Source organism: Scyliorhinus canicula, chromosome 6 (assembly GCF_902713615.1).
Source record: "Scyliorhinus canicula chromosome 6, sScyCan1.1, whole genome shotgun sequence".
NCBI classification, from domain to species: Eukaryota; Metazoa; Chordata; class Chondrichthyes; order Carcharhiniformes; family Scyliorhinidae; genus Scyliorhinus; species Scyliorhinus canicula.
The window spans coordinates 166461326-166486337 of NC_052151.1; the positions used below are offsets into that span (position 1 = coordinate 166461326).

The window sequence follows — 25012 nt, forward strand, 5'->3', positions numbered from 1 at the left end:
GCCCACAATTCTCAAATTATGCCGCCTTGAGTGGTTTTCCAAGTCTTCCAGCTTTGCTCGGAGACCTCTATTAATCTCCACAGCCCTCCGCAACTCATCTCCCATCGAGGTGACCTGGTCGCTGTGTCGTGACATGGCTTCCTCCACTTCTTTCATCTTCTCGCCCTGCTCTCTCGCCTCGGCCAATGCCTTTGCCACCGCCACCTTCAACGGGGCAATTATCGGGGCGATTGCCTCCTCCACCAGTAACTTCAATGTTACTGTCAATGTTACTGTCAACGGCCACTGTCTCCTTTTTCCAGGCCTCCATGTGCCTCGAAAACTGTTTTTCCAGCTCCCCCGCCATCACCTCGGTCATCTTCTCCACCGTAAATAGTGTGGCCCCGCTTTGCAGTTCGGCTTCCGCCATCCTATCACCACTTTTATTTGTCTTCTCCTTCAGCGGCGACCCCGCGTTTCCTCCTTTCTTCGACGCTGCTTTACGCATCCTTTAGCAGCTTATTGTTTTTCACTTTCTTTCTCGTCTCCTCTCTCTCCACCTTTCTGTTCTTCATCAATCTGAATTATTCTTTTTTTTAAAGACAAAGGGGAGGAAAAAAAAACTTCACCAAACTTCTTTAAATCTTACAGCTCTCTTCCTTTCCCCTCTGCACTCATCCAGAACACCCCTGGGACCAGGTTTCAGCCTTCTTTCTTCCTCCTAGGTGGGAGCCATCCGTTGTGGGACACCGCACTTACATGGTGTCCTGGACTCGGGCCTGCCTCCTCGTAGCTCCGCCCCCGCTGCTCTGGCTCCGACGCCGCGCTGGGCCCAGGACCTCAGCTCCCGCCACCCCAACACCCACGCGGGGTTCTTCACCGGTTTTTAAACCGGCCCCGCTGGCTGCTCGCGACGGCCCCGAAAGGCCGACGGTATTCGGGGGGTGCGTCGAAACTCGGGGATTTCCCCGGAATCACCGTGGCTCGCAGCCACTGGCGGGAGCTCTTCGCGCTGCGGCCGTCCTGCGTCCCCACGCCACCGGAAGTCCCTGAAGTGTCCACTTAAGGGACAATGTGAAGTATAACCCTAGTGGGAGATTTTCAGTCATGTTAACAACTAAATGGGAATTTCTTTTATGTAGTTTAGAGCATAAATTATCTACAAATGTAGTGTTTAGTCAATGTTGCTCTTAGCTTGTTACAGCAAAAGTCTTAAAACTTGAAACCTTTACAGTTGATCTTTCCGCCAGTCAATTTCTTTCAAAGCTTTTCAAAGTTCTTTCAAAGTCTCTCAGGGGACCGCAACAAATTTAATAAGCACCCAATTAGAAAAAATGTACAGGACTATGGGAATGGGGGTGGGAAGAAAACTAGCTGTATGTTTCTTTCAGAGAGCCTGGCATGGACATAACAGGCCAAATGCTGTAACCATCTATGATGTTTCACTGTCACTGGGTCCAAATCTTGGAGCTCTGACCCTCATCATTGTATCTACAACACATCAATCTAAGTGGTTCAAGAAAGCTGCTCACTATCACCCTCCTCAGAATCTGTTTGGGATGGGCAAAAAATACTGGGCCTGCCAGTGATGCCCAGATCCCATCAACTAGTTAAAATCATTTTCCATTTCAGATGCCAAAATATTTTAACCGTTTATTTTTTTTGAGGAAACTTGTTAGAAAGAGTTCTTGAAAGGAAAACAAAATCCCAAACGTGCCAAGAAAGACACTGTAATTATTAGAAACAATTATCATGTCTAATTAAAATAGTATTTTAAAACATTTGTTTTCTCTCCTATATAAACATTTGCATCAATTTTTTTCAGGTTTTGAATCAAACATCTAGACTTGAGCTTCAGCTTTTGGAAAATTCTCTCTCGACAAATAAATTGGAAAAACAGATAATGATCCAAACTAATGAAATTACTAAACTCCATGAAAAGAATGGGTAAGTGCTGTTGAGTTATCAGAACCTCTAACAATCACCGTATTCATTGCAACATTTCCTCTTTTCTATTATCTGCTAGGGTCCTAAAAGATTGCCTATTTTGTGATGGAAAATTCATACCTGCATTATGATTGTATGTAATTCTCCTCAACCTCTGACATGCTGAATCCCTTTATTTACATTTATAATTGAACCAGCAGATGTAAAAATAACATTGTAAACACTTTCCTGCCAGTGGGGGCACTATAGAACCACTTTTGATGGAAAAGTGTAATCACATTTTAACACATTTAAGTTGCCAATCTCCATTATGAATATAGGGACTGGAATTCATAGTGAAATGAAATTGACAGGAAGTGTATGTAGATGTAATAATAAAGTTACAACAGATAATTATTTCTTGCCATTCTGGTCCAATTATTAGCCCAGTAATACTGCTTCACCTAAAGATAAACTGGTTCTTGATTTGCGAAAAGCAATGACATCAGAGATGGTAATTAATAATTCTTCTAGTGTGCGTTCATAAGTGCTTGAGAAAATGTCTGATGCTTGAAATTGTGACACATTCAATAAGATCATCACATTTGCATTTCATAAACATTGGGCAGAATTCTCCCATTTTGAGACAAAATCCCCTGGAAGGGATGGGAACCTGGACTGTTTCCCGCACCAGAGGCTAATGGGAAAACACGCCACATTCGTCCAGCGCCAACCTTACTGATCATGCACCCGGGTATTTTGCACTGCATTCCATGGGGAGGCATGCTTGTTGTCGTGTAGTCCACCGTCGTGTCCAAGTGTCAGATTGAAAAGGCGCCCAGCCCAACATCTCTAACTAACCAATAAAGAAAGGAGGTAGACCTCCTGAAAACAAAGATGGAACTCCAGGAGCACCCTGAGACCAGAAAACGGACCTCTTGAGAAAGACGAGCATTTCCAGCAACATTCATGGTCTGGAAATGGACCCACTCCAGGATACCAAATCTGAAAAGTCCACTCGCAGGTGCTCCTTCCCACCGACTACAGTGGCATTATGGAGTCCAGGGGTGCCAGCGGCCTCCATTCCAAACTCCAAAGGTAGTCCTAGACAATGTTCAGGTGAGTCTCGACGTCGTTCCAAAAGTGTTTTGTGCCATTGTGCATTTCTGTCGGCATCACGGACAATCTAGCAATGGTGGGGGGGGGGGGGGGGGGGGGGGGGGGGGGGGGGGGGGGGGGGAAGTCAGACCTTCATTTGCACCCTAGTAACCAGATGCAAATTAGTTTCAGGCCGGTCCCCAGTGGGAGGTTTCCAATCCGACATAGTGGGCACCAGCAGAAGATCCCAGTATACATTCACGCTGGTATTAAATCAATTTCTGGACCTCCTGCCATATTCTCTCCCTGCGTCTACAATTGACCCTGCTGGCAGGGAGAATTGGGAGAAAAGGTAACTCTTAATAATGTCTTAACACAACCAATAACCTCACCCCCTCCACAGGAGTGCAAGCTTTATCAGGAACAGATCATTCCTTCCAATGAGCACTTCACCTGGGCACCCCTCCTCACTCCCCCCACTCCGTTCCATGGTAACTTAGCTACACAGGTTTGTTGTCAGGTAGAACACGTAGCAGATCACATGACTGTCAATTTCTCCATTTTACGCTGACTTAAAAAGACAATCCCAAATGATAATTATGCTATAAAATTTTGCATAACAATTCATCCTGCTTTTTGTGGACAGCAAATAACTGGCCCATTTTCTACATGATCTCACAGCAGCATTAGCCTGCACCTCTGGATTACTTAGAACCATAGAACCCTACAACACAGAAAGATACTATTCAGCCCATCGGGTCTGTCGCGACAGAGAACCTGACCTGGGCCCACTCACCCACCCTATAATAAATGCTCGTATTGTAGCTATACTTGAACTGTTTCGTTAAGGACATGTCCAATTAATTCTCAAGGCAAGTCTTTGGCAAGACAGCTGAGATATTGTTAGGGCCCATAGCCTTTGATGTATCCAGTGCCTTCACCCATTTCTTGATACTGTATAGAATGAGTTGAAATGCCTCAAGACTGTTAGGGGCATGAGGCCAAGATGGATCAAACACTGCATTTTTGGGTGATGAAAGTTGTAAATGCTTCAGCCTTCTATTTGCAATGACGTACTGGGCTCCTCCACCATTGAGGTTGGAGATGTTTTTGGAGCCTTGCTGCTGCAGTTAATTGTAATTGTTCATCATTCATGACTGGAGGTGGAAGCATTGAGGAGCTTTGACCTGATCCATTTTTGTGGGATTGCTTAGCACTGTCTATAACAAATCTGTTCAAAGGAGGAAGCGAAGAGGCAGCAAGCAGAAAATTTTCACGTGTTGGATATTAAAATAGCTTTGCTTTTGCCAGATTATTTTATTGCCAATTGTGCATTGTTGGGCAGCTCCTGTGAACACGTTCATTAGATTAGGGTTTAAATAGCGTGCTCTTTCCAAGGGCCGGTGCAGACCCGATGGGCCAAATGGCTTCTTTCTGCACTGTAAATTCTATAATTCTATGATTAAGTTCATTAAATTCTCATCGACACAACGTTTTAATCTATAATGTTGTTGTAATTATGTCCTCGCATAGATATGATTTAAAGCAGTCTTCTCAAACGTTTGTTGCTAAATCAAATACAGTTCGCTTGAAAAATGCTGCTGCAAAAGATACAGTTGTTGGAACCACTGGATACCAATTTGTTGCAAACATTTTATAATTCAATCATTTCCTGCTTGCCAACCATTCCCCGAATAAATATCGTGTGATTCACTTACAAAGGACTCTTCTTTGCATCAGTCCTTTTGTCTGTCATAGATGGCTGGATGATTTATTTCCTAAAGTATTAACATATACTTGAGACTGGGGTCAGTCAGTTAGACTTAATAGCTTGGAAAGGTAGAAATGAGGGAACAGCAGCATGTCACGTGTCCTGTATTATAGTTTAACAAAAGCAACCAAACTTGACTTCAGCTCACATTACAATATTTAGCATTCCATTTCATGCACTGCAGTCAACTGGGGAAAGGTGCAAATGGACTCAAAACATTTTGCAGAACACAACAGGAATAAAATAAACTAATTCTACACAGAATAGAATGTATTCAACTTGTATTCACTTCGGATGTTTCTCAGCACGACTGTAGATTTCAACAAGTTAAGCATCAATTCAGTTATAGTGCAATAGTAAAATACAGCAACTGTACCAAAACGTTTTTCCTGTTCCCACAATGCAATTACGGCTAAATTGATGAGATTATGAACCATTCCGAAATGTTTGGCAATATTTTCCAGTTTCTGCAGATATCTGGAAGGATTTGTAAGAGGCCAAAGAAACATCAGACTGCTTTCTCAATATTTCAGGGATTGCAAACTGGTATAAACAATGAACAGATGTCACAAATATATTGCCACAAGAATGTTCAATATGCTGCTCATTTCACCCTTCGTTTACTTACACTAAAGTTGCAATTACCCAACTGACAGATGAGTTACAGAATGTCGCAGGAATTTTATTGCTTTTCACTTTCTGCCAAAACGATTGTCAAGTTAAACAGAAAATACATTTTTGCGTTATCCTATTGAAACTATTCTCCGACAATAAATGCAATTCTTTCTCTGTATGTGACAATCGGACTAGATTTAAATACACAAAACTATTTTCAGAAACCTTGAAAAAAAATCATTTCAAACCTTCCTTCAGTTATGACTGTATTTTTGAGATTGAGGAAATGTCTCAAGTAACTTGAATTTTGGTCTCAGCAGAGTGTAATCATTGACCCTGCAAATTTTGTTGAAAGATATCTTCGGCATGTTTATATTTTCCTTGATAATGCTGCCAAAGCTACATTTATTGTTCTGGCTTTAACAGTAGCCCTACTGAGGTTACTGTGGACTTTCTCTCTAAAAAGATGCAGTCTATGCGTTGGATATGTAATTCCAGGATATTGATTATCGGAAAGCAACAATATTTGCCTAAATTAGCATAGTATCTGACAAGGAGATCTCAGAATAATGTTTGTGTGATATTGTTGCTCATCGTTCTTGCTGGTAGAGGTCAGAAAAGCAGAGAGGCCTTTGTTCACAAGCTACTACTGTGAATTGCTGCACTACATCCTGTAGGTTATAGATGATGTACCTAGTTACATACCCAGGGTAGAACATTGATTCCAGTGGCACCAAACTGGATTGTTTTAAACTTAATTGTTTTTGCAGCTTAACGAACCAAATTCACTCATCCATCACACTCCAAACTTTAGTCTTCCTGGTGACAGAAACCTTCTTGTTAATGTGCATGCAACCTTGGTTCTTTTCTTTTTTTTTAAAAATAAATTTCGAGCACCCAATTCTTTTTTTCCAATTAATGGGCAATTTAGTGTGCCCAATCCACCTACCCTGCATGTCTTTTTTTGGGGGTTGTGGGGATGAGACCCACGCAGACATGGGGAGAATGAGAAATCTCTACACGGACAGTGACCCGGGGCCGGGATCGAATCCGGGTCCTCGCCGCTGTGAGGCAGCAGTTCTAATGGTTGATCTCGTTAAGCACTGGTTAGTGGTGTCTCTCAAGATATTGCTATTGTGGTCTCAATAATAGCGTTAGTTTAAAAGTCAGATGGCTTGGTTTCGCACTTGTTTGGGTTTGTCATTTATGTGGCACCGATGTTACTTGTCTGTTGTGAGGCCAACTCTAGATGTTACCAATGTCCTGATGCAACATGACACAAAATCCTTCATTGTCAAAGTTGTTGTCAATGGAGCTGCTTCCAGTGGAATTATCAGCAAATTGCTTAATTCCTGACTTTGATAGAGAAAAGGTCATTGATGAAGTAGCTGAAGATGGTTGGGCGGGACAAATGTGCATGGAGGTGAGTCTGACTTCTGGATTTGATGTGCACTTCAATCAGCCCAAGAGTTGCAGTTGAACAATGGGATTTCAGGGAGGGTCCACGTGGTGGGAATTATTTTGAACTTAAAAAAACAACTTGCATTTATAAAGTTTCCATTGCAACCTCAGTGCATCCCAGAATGCTTTACAATGAACTGCTTTTTAAAATGTAGCCAGTGTTGTAATATTGAAAATGTGACAGCACTAACTTGCTCACTGCCAAGGCCCATGAGCAACAATGAGGTGATAAAATATTTTGTTTTCTTGAGTGATGTTGTTTGAGGGATAAATGTTGGCCAGGACACTGATGGAAGAGCTCCCTAGTGCAATACTCCCCCAACACTGCACAGAAGTGTCAGCCTGGAATATGTGCTGACATGTTTGGAGTGGGACAGGAATCCACAAGCTGCTGTTTCAGAGGCAGGAGTGCTACCACTGAGCCATGGCTGACACTTCAGCATAAAACATATTTACAATTCATGTTTGAAAAACATAGACACAGATTGCTTCAAACTACCTCTGCTTCCTGAAAAATGTCATGGACAGTAACCCAAACGAGATATATTGCTTTGATTTAAAAAAAAATTAAATTTAGAGTACCCAATAATTTTTTCCAATTAAGGGGCAATATATTGCTTTGATAATAGTAATCAAGTATCTATTTAAATTATTAAAAATGCCATGTCTGCATAAGTTTCCTGTTTACAAAACATTACTCCTCACCAACTATTCCTATTAATCCCTATATTAATGTTTATAATGGAAACTATATATATATATATATAGACAATTTTGAGGTATTTTTTGGCATTGTAAACAATAACAATATACATTAGTGTAAAAATACCAATTACAAAAAACATAGTGCAAATAACAGTTCCTCTCTCGCAAATAGACCCGCCTATTCTTGCCCCCTACTCAAACTCCACACAGGCAGTCACCCAAGCCAGAATCGAACCCAGGTCCCTGGCACTGAGAGGCAGCAGTGCTAACCATTGTGCCACCTGTACTGTACTGTTCTGTACTGCAGAGAAACCCGGTTATCCCAAACAGCTCTATTCTTGAAGTGCTATGGGTTTGCTATAAATGATTAAATGGTTTGCTATAAATGATAACATTTCATATGAAATAGGACAGAATGTCTGACTTTCAAATGGCACTGAATTGCGTTTGTAGACCTAAGTGCAGTTATCCACATTCTAATCCTATTTGATCTGAAGACTACATGTGGATTTGACTCCTACGTGCAATGCAATAGATCAAATTTCATATTAATAGAACCACAGACCTCTACAGTAGAGAATGGTTCATCATATCCATATTCAGCTCCAACTGAGTTATCCAGAATAAATTCAACATTTGCCACTCAGCTTGGTATGTTGTACATTTATTTAATATTTCCTTGAAAGAGAGTCAGGATCTCTGACAATACTTGCGCTGTAAGCATTCCATCTTTGAACAAAGTTGCTTGTGAATGAATTGCTCCTAACCTCATTCCTTTTGTCCCAATTTTACATGATATTGCTCTGTAAATAAGGTCCATTTTAAATTGCCAATTCATATTTAAATTTGCTGTGTCAGCTGTCACATCTGGCCACTGGATGGTCCTGTGGAGTGAGTTTGGGAAATCTCTTCCCAAACTCCATAGAAAATAATTGTTCTCATTGGTATAAAGTTAAGTTCCAAGCTGAAAATGAAAAATGACAGGCTGGGAAAGATGAGGCCAGAAACCAAATTTAAAAAAAGTATCAAGCCAGCTCCGAGGTAAATTTAATGATAGCCTAATTGAGAAAGCTACAGTTCAACCATGTTGACAGGATTGTGATTTCAACTTTTGTATCAAGAATAATAGGCAATTTGATGCTAATTTATGCAGTTCAATGGGCCGTAAAATTGATAACGTAAATTTCTCTGATAAATGAACCATGCTTTGACTGAGTAAGGAGCGGGACTTGAACATTGCGTTAGAAGGAACCTATCACAGACCTGATAGGTTAACACCAGTTTCTCTCTTCACATATCCCGTGCGGGATTCTCAGATCCTGAGGCTAAGTGTTGACTCCGTTGTAAAAGCCGCCGCGTTTCCCGACGGCATCAACATGGCCTCAGCGTCAGCAATTCTGGCCTCTACACCGCTCCAGCTGCCGATCCTGGCATCAACTGGGCACCATGAGGTCCACGCATGTGCAGTGGCATCGGCGCCAATGCACGCATGTGAAGTCGCTCCCTTCTCTGCGCCAGCCCCGACGCAGCATGGCGTCCCGATCGTGGGCTAGGCCACAGTGGAGGCCCCCCCGGGGCCGGATCCCCCCCTCCCCCCCGGACCCTTCAACGCAGAGGTCCTGCAGGGTAAGACCAGGTTAGAATGGCGCCGGTGGGACTCGGGTGTTTTGTTACGGCCATCCTGGGACGAGAATCGCCGTGAGGGCCCCGTAGAGTGGCCCCAGACCGGCACCTCGCCAACGCTAATGCCGCCGATTCTCCGCTCTACGGAGAATCGCATCCTGCCGTCGGGGCGGCATGGCGTGATTTGCGCCGGTCACGCCAATTCTCTGGCCCGGCCCTGGGCTGAGAGAATCCTACCCCCCATTCGACTGCGTAGTCCCAGCACTTTCCATTTTTATTTTATCTTTCCAGAAGCCTCAGTTTTTTGTTTTTGTAGATAATGAGGGCACATGCTGTGTGGTGATACATTTCCCCACTGCGAGGTAATAAACTTCCCCATTTGCTTTGGTCATAAAGCCGTTATCTTAATCACAATTGCATGCAAAAGCTGCATTGAACAACTTTGGTTTTTTGTTAGACTACTGGAACAAAAAGTCTTGGAAATGGAAGACAAACATGCAGCTGAACTTGAGTCACTGAAGCAAGAGAAAGAGCAGCTTCAAGAGTTAGTAACACGACAGAATTCCATCATAGAGGAACTGGAAAAGCAACTGGTTACGGCAACATTAAACAACACAGTTCTTCAGAAACAGCAACTTGACTTGATGGAGACTGTTCACAATCTGATTAATCTGGTGTCCCCTTCGAACTGTGAGTATTTGTCCAGATCTTTAACCCTTTTGGCCAGGAAACAGAGTGGTTCTTTAAAAGTTGCTATACAAAATGTTTCCAAAGGATCTGTATAAGCGTGAATGTAGATTACAGCTGTTTATTTTTTAAAAACATCTATTAATAGCATAGAATGGTGACTATTTTCAGGAGTATCCTGTTAATATTTATTGCGTTACAGACTGTAACACATATCGTAACAGCAGATGTTGATGAAGAAATTTACATCAGTTGCTTAAATCCAAGAAAATTCCAGAGCCACCAGAATGTTTTGCGGCTAATGAAAATCTCGCAAGTGCCAACAAAAAGAGTGCAAATTATTTTAAAAACAAGGTTTTGGTTCAATTTGATACCTCATCATGGGCCATTTTCAGAACAATTTTACGAGTTTACTGCATGAAATCTGCAGATTGCATTTGTTTTGCCAAGGACAGTCTATCTTGAATTTAATCAAGTTTCACTCCACATTTTATCTACTCACACAGTGCCTGTTTTGCAATATGTTATTCTAAATCAGCGCCATTATAAAAATAAAATGGGGACGTCAATAAAATTAGCTGCCAAGAGAAAGTACAAGTTACTGAGCTCGAACTTTGGAAAAGAAGCTCGTTGATACTGGATCGCAAAATGTGGCTGCTTCATGGACATTACCGTCTGTGCATATTCCCCAGAGACTAAAGAGTGTGAACTTTTACAATGGGGCTTTCAGTTGCAAGCTGTTATGGAAGCAATAAACTGTAACTTGCAGATAGTCTAAGGCAAGGTATTTCCTGTATTACTTACTAAAAGAGCGAGCGGATGGGTAAAAATTATGGGCTTTGCTTGAAATTCCTTTTGCTACAACACAAATATTGCAACACTATGAGGACTCATGAATTCCATCCTGTGATTGATAATCATGAACTATCTGTTTCTATTACAGCTTTAAATGGTGCCATAAACGGAAACCTCCCATTGAGTGTCGAACACTAACAACTAAACCTTTGCAACATTTATTTTCTTGACCAGTGTAAAACAATATTCCCACTTCAGTTGCCGTGCTCTTTAAACCCCTTAAGAGAACTCCATTTACTTGACTCCTAAACTTTGTTTGGAAGAACCAAACTCCAACTCTCAAATCACAACGCTTAAATGAAGCTGCCTAGTTTGTGTAAATTCTTTAAATGACCCAATGTAGTATGTCAACAATACTGTGTATGGTATTGATTTTTTTAAAACTAATTGTTATTTGATTTATCTAATAGCCAAAAGCTCATTTGTGGCCAAAGAGGAACAAATTCACTTTAAAGATTGTGCTGATGCTTACAAATCAGGACTTCGAGCTTCTGGGATCTATACACTTTTTGTACCAAACACTACTCAACCAACACAGGTAAATGTTGCCAGCCATACCTAAGAGCTCTTTGTGGCTGGAAATACCATGGAATGTGACCATTTATTACATTTTTTGCAGAACCTACCATTAGCAAATATGAGCAAAGTTAATGTCATCACAGTTGACTTTAAGTAACTTTTCAAAGAGCACCTTGCTTTTCTTTCAATAGTCAAGAAATAATCTTCACAGAACATATAGAAAATACTCAACGAATTATTTCATTTGTAGTGGTGAATATAAACATGACGTTAAATGAGACAATACAAAGACAATTATTTGCTGATGATCAATATCTAGGCTCATGGCCAGAAATTGCATCCATCAATATCACCGACTCACTTCGCTCTCTTCCTTTCGGATTTTCCTTAAAATCTATCTTTTTCATCAACCTTTGCTGACACCTTTGAATATCTTCCAGTGCCGGTTTTTGACCGATTGCAGCCTTAGGTGTTTTTCTGTGTTGACAATTATATATAAATGCCGATTACTGTAGTTTATTTTTGAGTGCCTATTACACAACCCAAAAAGATGAAGGTATAAAATAATAGAAAAAGTTGATTTGCTTTGGCCATGTAACCCAGGTTTAATGCATCTAGTTGGTGCTGGTATACATGTGGTGATATTTGTTGTTTTGAGTCAATTTTTGTTCCATATCACCCACATTACGCAATGGACAGTAACATCTCAAATTAGGGGTGGCACAGTGATTAGGGACCTGGGTTCCATTCTGGCCTCGGGTGACTGTGTGGAGTTTGCATTTTCTTCCCGGTCTGCGTGGGTTTCCTCCCACAGTTCAAAGATGTGCAGGTTAGGTGGCTTGGTCATGCTAACTTTGTCCCTTAGTGTCCAAGAGGTTGGGGTTAATGGATTATGGGGATAGGGTGGAGGCATGGGTTTAAGTAGGGTACTCTTTCCAAGGGCTGGTACAGACTTGATGGGCAAATGGACTCCTTCTGCACTGTTGGAATTCTAGGATTATTTAATGGATGAAAAACTTTAGTTATATGGTGACCAGAGGCAGACGTTCAATGAAACACACCATGCCTCAGCACAGGGCCCTGACCAGTAAGGGGGCACAATGCTGGCTGGTGTCTGTGGGAGGTTCTTGGGCACTAATCAGTGCCTGATAGCTCTGGGTTTGCTGAAAAGCTAATTTTTGAGCCAACTGGCAGGCAATGCAGAGAGTCTCCATGACTGATTGGTGGAGTCCGTTTAGAGCAGGAAAACACCGATCGGAAGTCTTTGAGGTGATTAGGAGGGAGACAGGCAGGAGTCAAGGTGAAGATCTCCTGTGTTTTTGTGAAACAGACACAGTCCTGATCTCGATCCTGGGCTGAGGAGGGCAGGCCATAGTCAGGTATCCAGTAGGCAAGGTCGTTGAGCGAGCGGAGGTGTGAGGTGCCGGTCGTTGAGGAGAGCAGCCCAGGGCTGAGGAGGGGTGGGTACATGAGGCCAAAGTCAGGCAGCCAGCGGCAAGGCCATAGCCAGACAGTTTGAGCCAGCAGCGAGGTGACGTCTTCAAGGGATGCCGGAGGGGGGACAACTCCCATGGCTAAGCAGGCAAGGCCTTAGAAAGGCAGCCAGCAGCACAGGAATGTCGCCCAGCAAGGTGGCCAATCTTCAGATACAAGGCGCCAATCTTCAAGAGGTGCAGAGGGGCAACGACCTCCAGGCCAGGGCTGAAGAGGACTGGGAAAGTGTGGCCACAGCCAGGCAGCGATGCAAGGTCGTCAAGGAGAGAAGAGGTGACTCGACCCCCGGGGCAGGGCTGAGCAGGCAAGGCCATAGCCAGGCTGTCAGCAGCGAAGCGAGGTTATCGAGGTGAGATGCGAGGTGAGCAAAACTGGAAGGGGAGCAAAAGTGAAAAGGGAGAAAAACTGGAAAGCATATTTTTACAAGTTAAAAAGCAATAAAGCAATTAAGCAGTGATCAATTTGTGTGTTATTAAGGCTTCGTATTTGCATTCTGTGGGGTGAGGGTGAGTGGGGTTGCGAAGGGTGTGATGTTATGGGGGAGCGTGGCATCACGGGCGCAGAAATGACAGTGAGCATAGGGCCCCACAATGTGCAAGTCCGCCACTGGTGGTGACAGCAGAGAAACATGGATAACCTGAAAGGTGGTGAAAACAAATTCACTAGTGACATTTAAAAGGAAATTGATGCATGCACGAGAAGAAAGAATTTGCAGGGCATTGTAGTTGAGTTGGGGGTGTGTGAGAGCAGGGATGGAATAGTGGGACTAATTGCAGTGCGTTCCTGATGAGCCAAAAGAGCTATGATGGGCTGAATGGCCTCATTAAGTCCTGTTGTGGATCTCCCATGATATTGCTCTTGCTCAGTCGGATAATATTTTTGTAAGAACGAGCGCATTATACCACGTACGGTATTATTCTGCTGCTGATACCAGTATTCAATTAGTTTGTCTTTGAGGGCACAATGCCTCATGAAATTCCAGACTGCAATTTAACTGCTATTTGTGAAGGGAACTTCTCAAGTGCTTGTGAACCTCAGATTTAAATTAAATCTCATGTGACAATGCTCCTGGTAAAAGTGTATTTAAATCACAAAGCTATTCTTCTGCTGCTGTACTTTAAGAGGTGAGTGAACTTCAGGCAACCAATTTAACTTTCATTAAGGAAATAGAAAACTACTTAAGGGGGTGACTCCAACATATTCTGTTGCTGAAGAGTATATTTCCTATGATTGCCTTCATTGCTTTACAACTTTTACAACTGAGTTTACAACTCATTTGACTGAATCTAATACTTAATTGCAAAGTGTTACTTTTAGTATTACTAACTCACAGGGTTGCCATTGGATAACTCATGGAATGAGGTTTTATAAAGACTTTAAACCCAAGTAGTATTGGTCAAATTGATTTTGTTAACATTTGAAAAAATAATTGATAGCCGTTGCTAATGTTTTAATTCTTTGAAATCTATTTGAAATTTAAGGATATGAAATCTAAGCCAGTCTGATGTACTTCCAAAACAAAAATCAGCACATCAAATGCTGCAGCACCTGAGGTGTGACAACAAATACAAAACACAGCATTTTGAGATAATGTAGCTGCCCTTGAACGGCAGATATCTAATGACGCTGCGAATGCCAGGGTGAAAAGTTATGTTCTATGCTGTCTGCCCTCACGGAGGAAGTCCCTGCAGTATAATCTGAGGATACATAGAAGCAGATGAAAAGTGCTTGGAAACAACAAATCCAAGAGCAAGACGGAAGCAGTGGAAGATTGAAAAAAAATTAATATAATTTCAAATTTGTTATAATAGCCAAGACATGAAGTAACCACGAATGCCTTTAAAGTGATAGGGATTGCTTAGGAGAATGAGCGTAGAACAGCAGCATTAGAGATCAAGAAAGACAAAGCATTCTGTGTTCCGAGGAAAGGACACTTAGAACATAGAACAGTACAGCACAGAACAGGCCCTTTGGCCCTCAATGTTGTGCCGAGCCATGATCACCCTACTCAAACCCACATATCCACCCTATACCCGTAACCCAACAACCCCCCCCCTTAACCTTACTTTTATTCGGACACTACGGGCAATTTAGCATGGCCAATCCACCTAACCCGCACATCTTTGGACTGTGGGAGGAAACCGGAGCACCCGGAGGAAACCCACGCAAACAGGGGGAGGACGTGCAGACTCCACACAGACAGTGACCCAGCCGGGAATTGAACCTGGGACCCTGGAGCTGTGAAGCATTTATGCTAACCACCATGCTACCCTGCTGAATCAAAGCCCAATGTAGTCCAAATGAATGGCCCTGAAGTACATAAGAAATTAATGGGTGTGATGGCACTCGGATGAATAAATGTTTAAAAGGGCACTCCACAAATTTTGTTCTTTATATAAATATTTTTATTGGTTTTTTTGAACAAAGTATATTTACCGTTATGAACACAGAATAAAAAAAATATATACATATAGAAGAGAAGAAAACACACAAGAAAGAAAAAAAAACTGGTAGGGTACTATGCAATGACTAAACAACAGTAACTCTGTACAATTGGCGATATTATTTTTAACACATAAGTAGGCATCTGTTTGTGGGGGGGGGGGGGGGGGGGGGGGGGGGGGAGAGACTGGAGAGGTACATATACATTTGGGTGCCGGGGAAACAATTACATTGATTATGTCCAATGCAGAGAAGGCAATACGCAAATGGATCTGGTGTTGGCGTTGTCACTTGCACTCCACAAATCTATTTGAACCAACCAGCTGACAGTACTAAAACAATCCTATAATGAGCAAACATCAGCTCTCATATCTGTCAGCAGCAGTTTCTAAGGCAATAGGATAGCTCTTCCTTTTCTGGGATATTTTGACTCAAAATGTGTGCCAAATGATTCTTTGACCTTTACAATCCTGGTTAGTGCAAGGTTTCGTGGGCCCAATAAATCATCTTTTGACTGCTTGATATAGCAATTAATAGGTCATTTAAAGTTGATGTGAGAAAGCTGTAGGAAACCTGGTTGCCTGAGGGCTTGCATACCTTCACTACAGTGGCAGAATAAGGAGGCCCATCGCAGTTGAAGTGTTGAGTGCAACAGCCTTTGATGAAAGAAAATGTAGTCCACAATCAGAAAGAAACCGTCTGATCATGAGTTGATGAAAATGACAGTTTGGAGGAAACTAAGTCTCAACGGGATAGCTTTCCGCAAAGGAGTAATCAGCTGACCATGATTCTGTTTGGACTATATTGAATTGTTCTGATTAGACAGCAATGAAAAAACCTTTGATCCTTAAGAATGGTGTGCTGTCGTATAGTAACAAAAAGATCAATGATGTGGTTACAGATTCTGCTTATTTTGTTTTACTCTTCTGCTGGTAATATAATTATCTTCTGCTAATAGACAAACCATTTATATATTATTTTATTTATTTAGAATATTGGTGAATAGTGTACTGGAAAGAGGAGTGCATTATGCATAAGGTTCATTTGAGAGAGGAGAAAAAAGATATAATGGCCCAAAACTTCTGTAGAATGGCAATCATGGTTGGATTGCCACTCCTCATGTTCGGATCGCCATTCCGTTCCTTTAAACTTATCCAGGTTGGGAATTGGATATTTCTCATCCGATCTTTCAACCTGGACCTGGTGAGACCTGGTACTGCAGCTGTACCAGACTCCTTCACAGTGTAGGACATCAGCGTCGGGGGAAGTGAAGCCACACCCCCTTTCCACAGCTTTTCCTGGGTAACTATTCTGCTAAGAGAGTTGGGGCCATCCGAATTCTCCAATTTAAATCAGAGTTTAGGATGGTTTCAGGTGCAGGGTAATTGCCCATTGAAAATTTAACTTTCCTGTGCATTTCCATGCAGCTCTTGTATGGGGACCTCCGAGCAATCTCCCAACAATTGGGAGTTGGGAGTCCAAAGATGTGCGGGTTAGGTGGATTGGCCATGCTAAATTGCCCGTAGTGTCCTAAAAGGTAAGGTTAAGGGGGTGGGGTTGTTGGGTTACGGGTATAGGGTGGATACGTGGGTTTGAGTAGGGTGATCATTGCTCGGCACAACATCGAGGGCCGAAGGGCCTGTTCTGTGCTGTACTGTTCTATGTTCTAATTCCCTCTTGGATATGACCCCTGGGGAAATGAGGATCTGGGCAATTACATATGCGAAGTTAAAAAAGTATAGAACAAAACTGTGCTGACAATTAAAATTAATGCAAAATGACACACAATCAAGATCTTAAGAGCAGTGACAGAAGGGAGCATTGGGAAACAAATCATAACCTTATTGAGACTACCCTGTATAGTGCAATGGATAAAAGCAAATTACTGCGGATGCTGGAATCTGAAACGAAAGAGAAAATGCTGGAAAATCTCAGCAGATCTGGTAGCATCTGTAGGGCTTTGTCAAAGAGTCATTGGACTCAAAACGTTAGCTCTTTTCTCTCCCTACAGATGCTGTCAGATATGCTGAGATTTTCCAGCATTTTCACTTCTTTGTATAGTGCAATGATACTATTAACATTTTACTAATAAGTACAAACAAATCTTTAGTTGAGTACACACTAATAAACATGTAGGATTCCATCCACATAATTTAACTACAGACAAATTATTTGCGCTCCAATGGCAAACAGTGAGATGTGGTAATATGCTTTGTTGCAGTGAAGAAAGCCAATGTTGGAAGTCAATACAAAATTATCTCTGTGAGATTTCGGTAGGTAAGGAGCTCAAATTTGTAGCAGCGTTTGGCAGCTTAACCATGGTAAGGGGAATCATGTTATCCTGAATCCACATCTATGCAATGCTTATTGCTTCATGTCGGTCATGAGCGAACAGTCAAGAGTGTCACACTCCCTTCATTCCTTCCAATGGGATTAGTCAATTCATCGCCATCCAAAACCTGAATCTGGAATCTTCTTGAACTGCCTGGTCCTGTGGACTGTTCTGGTGTTTGATAGATAGAACAGTACAGCACAGAACAGGCCCTTCGGCCCTCGATGATGTGCCGAGCAATGATCACCCTACTCAAACCCACTTATCCACCCTATACCCGTAACCCAACAACCTCCCCCCTTAACCTTACTTTTTAGGACACTATGGGCAATTTAGCATGGCCAATCCACCTAACCCGCACATCTTTGGACTGTGGGAGGAAACCGGAGCACCCGGAGGAAACCCACGCACACACGGGGAGGACGTGCAGACTCCGCACAGACAGTGACCCAGCCGGGAACTGAACCTGGGACCCTGGAGCTGTGAAGCATTTATGCTAACCACCATGCTACCGTGCTGCCCATGCCCGTGTTCTATGATTCCAACTGGAAGCCAAGCCTGTCAATGAGACTGACCTTTGAGTGTGGAACCTGTTAATGGCAGCAAACAGAATGTGGAGTTCGGGAAACTGAGACTCCTGGGTTTCCCATCCAAAGTTCCACCCTTCCTCTTATTGTCTACATAAGCTGCCATGTTAATATCTGGGCCTTTGTGTTGAAATATCAACCAATAAAATATTAGCTGCTGTTACCAACAGAAGCAGAGTAATGGAGGTGACACTGTTGGGAATTTTATAATTATAAACTAATTTCCATTACACATCAATGAGGTTCTCTCCATTATGAGAGATAATAAACATTCCATGAGCATTGTCATGGAGTCCAACTCAATTCTAAAAACCTCTTTGTTCAAGTGAGAAGCAGAAGTGGTTCATTATATTGTTGTTTTGTTGATTTTTAAAAATAAATTTAGAGTGTCCAATTCATCTTTTCCAATTAGGGGACAATTTAGCGTGGTGGCCAATTCACCTGCATATCTTTGGGTTGTGGGGGCGAAACCCACGCAAACACAGGGAGAATGTGCAAACTCCACACGGACAGTGACCCAGAGCCGGGATCGAACCTGGGACCTCAGCACCGTAAGGCAGCAATGCTATCCACTGCACCACAGTGCTGCCCTGTTATTTCATTGATAAACAACTTTTGTTTCTTTTGGGAGATTATCCGTTAGTTCCATTAAGGCCCTCAAATGGTTATTTTTTTTTGTTAAGAATGTTTTATTGTTCGAAAAAACATTGCACTACTTCACTAAACTGTCAAAACAAAAGTAGCACTGGGTACTGGGAACCTAGTTGCCAAAAATGGTCGACCGTTAATTGCAATATTCAAAGAGTTTTCTTAAACAAGTAGGCACCAAATCCCATTCCGTGTTTTCCAGCCAAGTACAATATTGACATGGTGTGATTCCAAATGGTCAGAAGCACTTGCCAGAACATCTGCAATTAGATTGATGATTATCAAGGAGCAAAGTAATCCTTTTGGAAGGACATATAAACTGTAATTTAGCAGAACAAATATCTGTCTAATAAGTTCAGCTTAGCGGCATTGAATCATTTTTACCCAATTAAAGAAGGTGATCCATCAAAACTGTACAATTTCATGAGATGACAAAATAATTACAGTTCAGGAAGGCTATTTGGCCCCTTTGATTCATCCACTCAGAGAGCCTAATTCTACCTGAATGTAACATTCAAACGTTGTTTCTTCCATGACTTCAGTGTAACTGCCAAAACTGTGTTATCGGAAAGTTTATTCCAATTGTTGACCACTTTGTATGAAGAATTATTTCCTGACATCTGTCCAAAACGTACCCCTTTCTAGTTGGAACGTGTGTCTCCTTATTGTACTCAAACCTTCCTTCATAACCTGACCCCCAATATTGGGGATCATTGCTTTGCCCAGTACTGCCTCCAATGCTGAATTTTAACAGTTGGTTTTGACAAATTGATTTAAAAGTTCTTGTTCAGCACATTTCCTAATAGAAGATAAAAATGTCAATACTCGTTAGCCTCGCAATATGCTTTGTTGTTTAGAGAAGTTTTTCAGTTAACTCAAAAGTTTGACAAAGACATATACTAAGACAGGGCAGCACGGTAGCGCAGTGGTTTAGCCCTGCTGCCTCACGGCGCCAAGGTCCCACATTCGATCCCGGCTCTGGGTCTCTGTCCGTGTGTAGTTTGCACATTCTCCCCGTGTTTGCGTGGGTTTCGCCCCCACAACCCAAAGATGTGCAGGCTAGGTGGATTGGCCAAGCATAATTGTCCCTTAATTGGAAAAAATGAGTTAGGTACTCTAAATTTAAAAAAAAATATATATAGCAAGACTTACATCAATATAACATCATTCCTGTGCTTTGGATGTTCCAATAAAATACTATTGACATGTTGCAATGTCAGGAGCATGACAATTTGCACACGCTGAACTTCCACAAACAGCAATGTAATTATGACTAGATTTCTATGTTATGTTGATTCAGGAATAAGTATTGGCCAGGACACTGAGGATAACACCCCTGCTCTTCTTCGAATAAATGCTAAGGGATCTTTTATGTCTGCTCAATTAAGCAGGCTGGACCTTTGTTCAATATCTCATGCAAAAGACGGCACAACACTCATTCAACACTGCACGAGTGTCAGCCTAGATATTTGTGTTCAAATCTCTTGTTACATTTTATGCTATTTAACATATCAACTTCAGTTTGACAGTGAGACTGGAGAAGTGGGGGTTGTTTTCCTCAGAGCTTAGGCGTTCTGGGAGCTTTAATAGAGTTGTAACAGAGTAAATAAGAAGAAACAATTTTCAGTGGCAGAAGGGTCAGTAACCAGAGGACATCTACTTGAAAGAATTGTCTAACAACCCAAATCCAAGATGAGGAGAAATGTTTTTGCACAGTGAGTTTTGATGATCAGGGATCTAATGCTTGAAAGGATGGTGAAAGCAGATTCACTATTAACATTCAAAAGGGAATTGGCTGAATACTTGAAGGGGAAACATTTATAGGGCTATGGGAAAGGGCAGGGGAGTGGGACTAATTGGATAGTTCATTCAAAGACCCAGCTCAGGCATTGTGAGCCAAATGGCTTCCTTCTGCGATGTATCATTCTATGATTTTATCGTTGAACAATGGTGAAGTCAAGCTCCTTTCATAAATGAGCCCTTGTTATTTTTGTGTCTAATGTTAAGATTTAATTTAAGCAGAAAAGTACACTTCAGAGCTATTAATTAGGATTTTAATACAGTAAGTGGATAGGTTATATTTGCACACAATTTGCACCTGAGAAAGTAGCCCAACAGCCTAATTACAGATTTTGTTCTCAATTTGGATTGTGAATGAGGTTTATAAAATCGAGGGGAACATATTATAAACATTATATCAAATTGGTGCAAGTCTGCAACTAATGCTGGAAGCAATTTGAGGGAATTGGTTCATAACATCAGATAACATGCAAGCAAAATATGGCGGATATTAGAAACCTGAAATAAAAACAGAAAATGCTGGAAATACTCAGCAGGTCTCACAATGTCTGTATAGAGAGAAAAAGTGTTAACGTTTCACATATTTGGTCAAAAATGATTTTCCAAAAGCATGTCTGCCTCTCTCTACTAAATTGCCTGGTGACAATACCAATAGGTGTTAAACTGAAAATTTCCCAAGAAGCTAAGAACTACTTGAAGTCAGTTGTGATATATTTATTGTATTACATTAGGCATTTTGCGATATGGAGTCCAATGGAGGAGGATGGACTGTAGTGCAACGTCGTCAAGACGGAAAAACCGATTTTCAACGCACATGGAAAGAATACAAAACAGTAAGAACTTTTCCATAGAATTCCTACAGGAGGAGGCCATTTGCCTATCGAGACTGCACCAACTCTCTGAAAGAGCACCTTACTTATGCTCACTCCCCTGCCTTATCCCTGTAAGTCCATAACCCCACCTAACCCACACATCTTTTGGACACTAAGGGGCAATTTGTCATGGCCAATCCACCTAACCCGCACATCGTTGGACCGTGGGAGGAAACTGGAGCACCAAACTGGAGAAAACCTACGTAGACACGGGGAGAAAGTGCAAACTCCACACAGTCACCAAAGGCCGCAAGTGAATCCGGGTCCCTTGTGCTCTAAGGCAGCAGTACTAACCACTGTACCACCGTGGCACCACTTTTTCAAAGTAACCTCAGGAGACTAACCAATACATTAGGCCCTTTTACGATCTGATTTCAAATTTGTCTAGGTTGATGCAAATATGTTAATTGACAGCAGACACGTAATCCTGTCCACAGAACCGAATTTGGCAATAATCTGTAAATTTCCCTAGGACTGGTTACTATAATGGCCATGGGGGAAAGTGAACATTTTGCGCTTGTATATTGGGACTCCTCTCTTCTGAGATTAGTATGGGAAGGTAGAAAGGTAACGATGCAGAAAGGCCATTTAGCCCATCATATTTGCATTGGCCATAAAAAGAGAAACTAGCCGCTCATTCTAATCCCATTTTCCAGCACCTTGTCCGTCGTCTTGGTGGTTACAGCACTTCAGATGCAGGTACCTTTCAAATGCGATGAGCTTTTTGGGCTCAACCAAAAATTTAGGCAGTGAATTCCAGACACCGTCGTCTGGGTGTAAAAGTCTGGTATAATTTGGTATAATCCTTATACTAATCACCTTACAACTATGCCTCTGGTAAATTACCCCTCAGCCAGATGAAATATGTATTTCCTGTCTACCCTGTCTAGGCCTCTCATAATTTTGTACACCTCATTGAGTTCACCCCTTAGCCTCTTCTGTTCTGAGGAAAAAAAAACCTGGCCGATCCAATTTCTCCCTCATAGCTGCAATTTTCAATCACTTGGTGACATTTTTGTAAATCTCCACTGTACACCAGAACAGTTATGTCCTCCCTGAAATGTGGTGACCAGAATTGCACACAAAATTCCAGCTGTGGCCTAACTAGCATTTTATACAGTTCCAACGTTACATCACTGCTTTTGTATTTAATACCTCACCCAATAAAGGAAAGGAGGAAGTATTGTTTTGTCTATATGTATTCAGGAAGAGAAGAGCATATCAGTCCCAAACGGACTGCTCCATCCCTGGGGTAATGGCATCACTGTGAAGCACCATCCCCCTCCCCCTCCCCCCAATCACTGCTGGGAAAGAGAGCTGTAGCAATTAGGGACACTCAAAAATTGTTCTGTCCTCCCATGGGATTGGATTGGGGGGAGGGGGGGGGGGGGGGGAGTATAATTTGATTTCCAATCCTCATATACACCCTTCTAAGTAGTGTAATATTGTGTATCAGATCCTTTCATAAAATCAGTTTGTGTTCTGGTATCCATGACACCACCCATCCGCACCCTCTCTTCTCCTCACCTGCCCCATGTGCAGGCACACAGAACTGACATTTGTTTAGAGTGACCAGAAATTTACTGGGAGAGGGAACAATATGGGGAGATGGAGGCCTGGGCTGGGAGTTAACAACTCAGTTAGAGGGGGCTATGGTGAGATACCGAAAGTGGGTGGTGAGTCTGAGGTCAGACTCAGAATTGGGGGCAGGGGTGTAGGGAGGGACAGGGAACCACCAACAAGTTGGGCTGTCAGGTTAATCACAGTTAATGTTTTTGGAAGCAGGGATGTTTGAAGCATTTGCTTATTTGTGCCCTTGGTTAGCTTTTAATTTCTTCAAGGATTTGTTTTCGGAAGTGCCTTAGTTGTGTGCATATGTATTTCAGAGTCTTGTATACATACTAAATGACTTCAGTTCATGTTAAATTGCTTCACAAATAATTGGTGATCTCTTATATACAATTGAGATTGTTAAAGCTATGCTATTTGGACTACTTCTATCCTTCACCTCTTGAAGGTGCTCACTTATGCAGTAGTGCTGCTCTAGAGATACAACAGCACTCCCAGACCTCATTCAAATGGCATTTTGTTATATGTGAGATAAAAAGGAGCCAAGCTATTAGTCTGTCAAATAGTCACAGCAAAGCCTAATCCTGTCTTAACCAGATGTGCATTATCCAGCAGTGGTCACAGGATAGTGATCACAGGCAGGAATTTTTCTGCTCCTTATTCCAGGGGAAGAAAGCCAAGTGCAGTCTCCTCCAGCTAACTAACCTAGCACAGATTGGAAGTTAAATTTGAGACCTTGTTCCTCTAAGGCAACATTCTGGAAAGCGCATTTAACAACTTTTTTTGGGGAACTCATTACTGTAATCAAATAGACACAGTTTTATGGTTGTCTGAGTTGGCTCTCAACTACGATGATAGGATACAGATGCTTCCACATAGTGAGATTCTATCTCAACTGTGCTCTCTAAATCAGAGCTGGCTTGTGTTGTCTGGATGTCCATAGGTAAAGGAAGGAAATTGTAACATTGCTCAGCATATTTTAGCTGGTAGCAGAGCAGCTTTGTCGCATACTCTTTCATTGACTTCACAGCTGGGAAAAGCTGCATGGCAGGAAAACCATTGGAGAAAGAGTCCAAAAAAAACCAGGGGAAAATATTAATAAATAATCTGTTATTGGTATAATTGCTTAAAAGTAGTGTCAGATACAAAACCCAGTGTAACAATGTTCAAACACAATACTGTAAGAGATCTATTACATTTAGAAAATAACAGTGCAATCTTATAAACTAAGCAGTTACTTTAATGCTGAGGCAGAAGGCAGAAACAAATGGCTCATTTTTACATTTCCATTCTCTTTCTGAAATCACCAAATAACGCATTGCAAATGTTGAAAATTCATTCATCACAAATGCTCAAAAATGGATTGCACTAAAAAAAAGTAATTTCGTTATAGGGGTTTGGTGATCCGGCTGGAGAATATTGGTTGGGAAATGAATTTACTCATCAACTAACCAATCAGAAGGCCTACGTCCTTCGTATCCAAATGCAAGACTGGGAAGCGAATGAAGGTTTTTCATTGTACAATCAATTCTACTTGGATAGTGAAACACAGAAGTACAGGTAGGCATTTCAGAAATTGTTCTTTTCTCAAAGATGTAGGCCAATTTTTCTCAGGGTTCAGACCGTGCTTTAAATGCCTGAAATGTGGCATTCTTTTGGATGAGGAAATCTGATTTCACTCTGCATTCCCAACCTCGTGACATTTTCCTCTGGCCTTTCTGTGGTTTGGGAATGCTTGGTGTGCAAAATGCAGATACACCCCACTGAAGTCCGGTTCCACATTTTAAACGATAGAAAAAAAATCAGAATTCTACTTGCATACGATTTTCGTTTGGCGGTATGGGAGTTTTGAAGTCCATTAAAAGCATTGCAGCTTTGAGAGTTCAAGAAGAAAATGAAAAACCTGCAGAGGACACTGGACAATTCTGAGAGATAGGTCTAAGTGTTTCCAAACTTTCAAATGTCACCATTGAGTGCTGCATTGTTATGTAGATTCACTGTACAGATCTGTTTTAAAGGTAAGTCGATC

General features: G+C 41.8%; 2 protein-coding genes across 8 annotated transcripts in view; one reads left to right on the top strand and one right to left on the bottom strand.

The window, feature by feature from the left end:
- The window catches only part of mcph1 (microcephalin 1), a 410735-nt gene that overhangs the window by 180701 nt on the left and 205022 nt on the right, over positions 1-25012 (bottom strand). The gene's annotated exons all lie outside the window — the stretch shown is intronic.
- LOC119967640 (angiopoietin-2-like) overlaps positions 1-25012 on the top strand; it is a 115780-nt gene that overhangs the window by 48579 nt on the left and 42189 nt on the right. For both annotated transcript variants that reach the window (XM_038800433.1, XM_038800432.1), the window contains 5 exons: positions 1805-1926; positions 9636-9868; positions 11131-11258; positions 21274-21375; positions 24377-24543. In XM_038800433.1, the coding sequence (XP_038656361.1) occupies positions 1805-1926; positions 9636-9868; positions 11131-11258; positions 21274-21375; positions 24377-24543 (752 nt within the window). The remainder of the gene's footprint in view (positions 1-1804; positions 1927-9635; positions 9869-11130; positions 11259-21273; positions 21376-24376; positions 24544-25012) is intronic.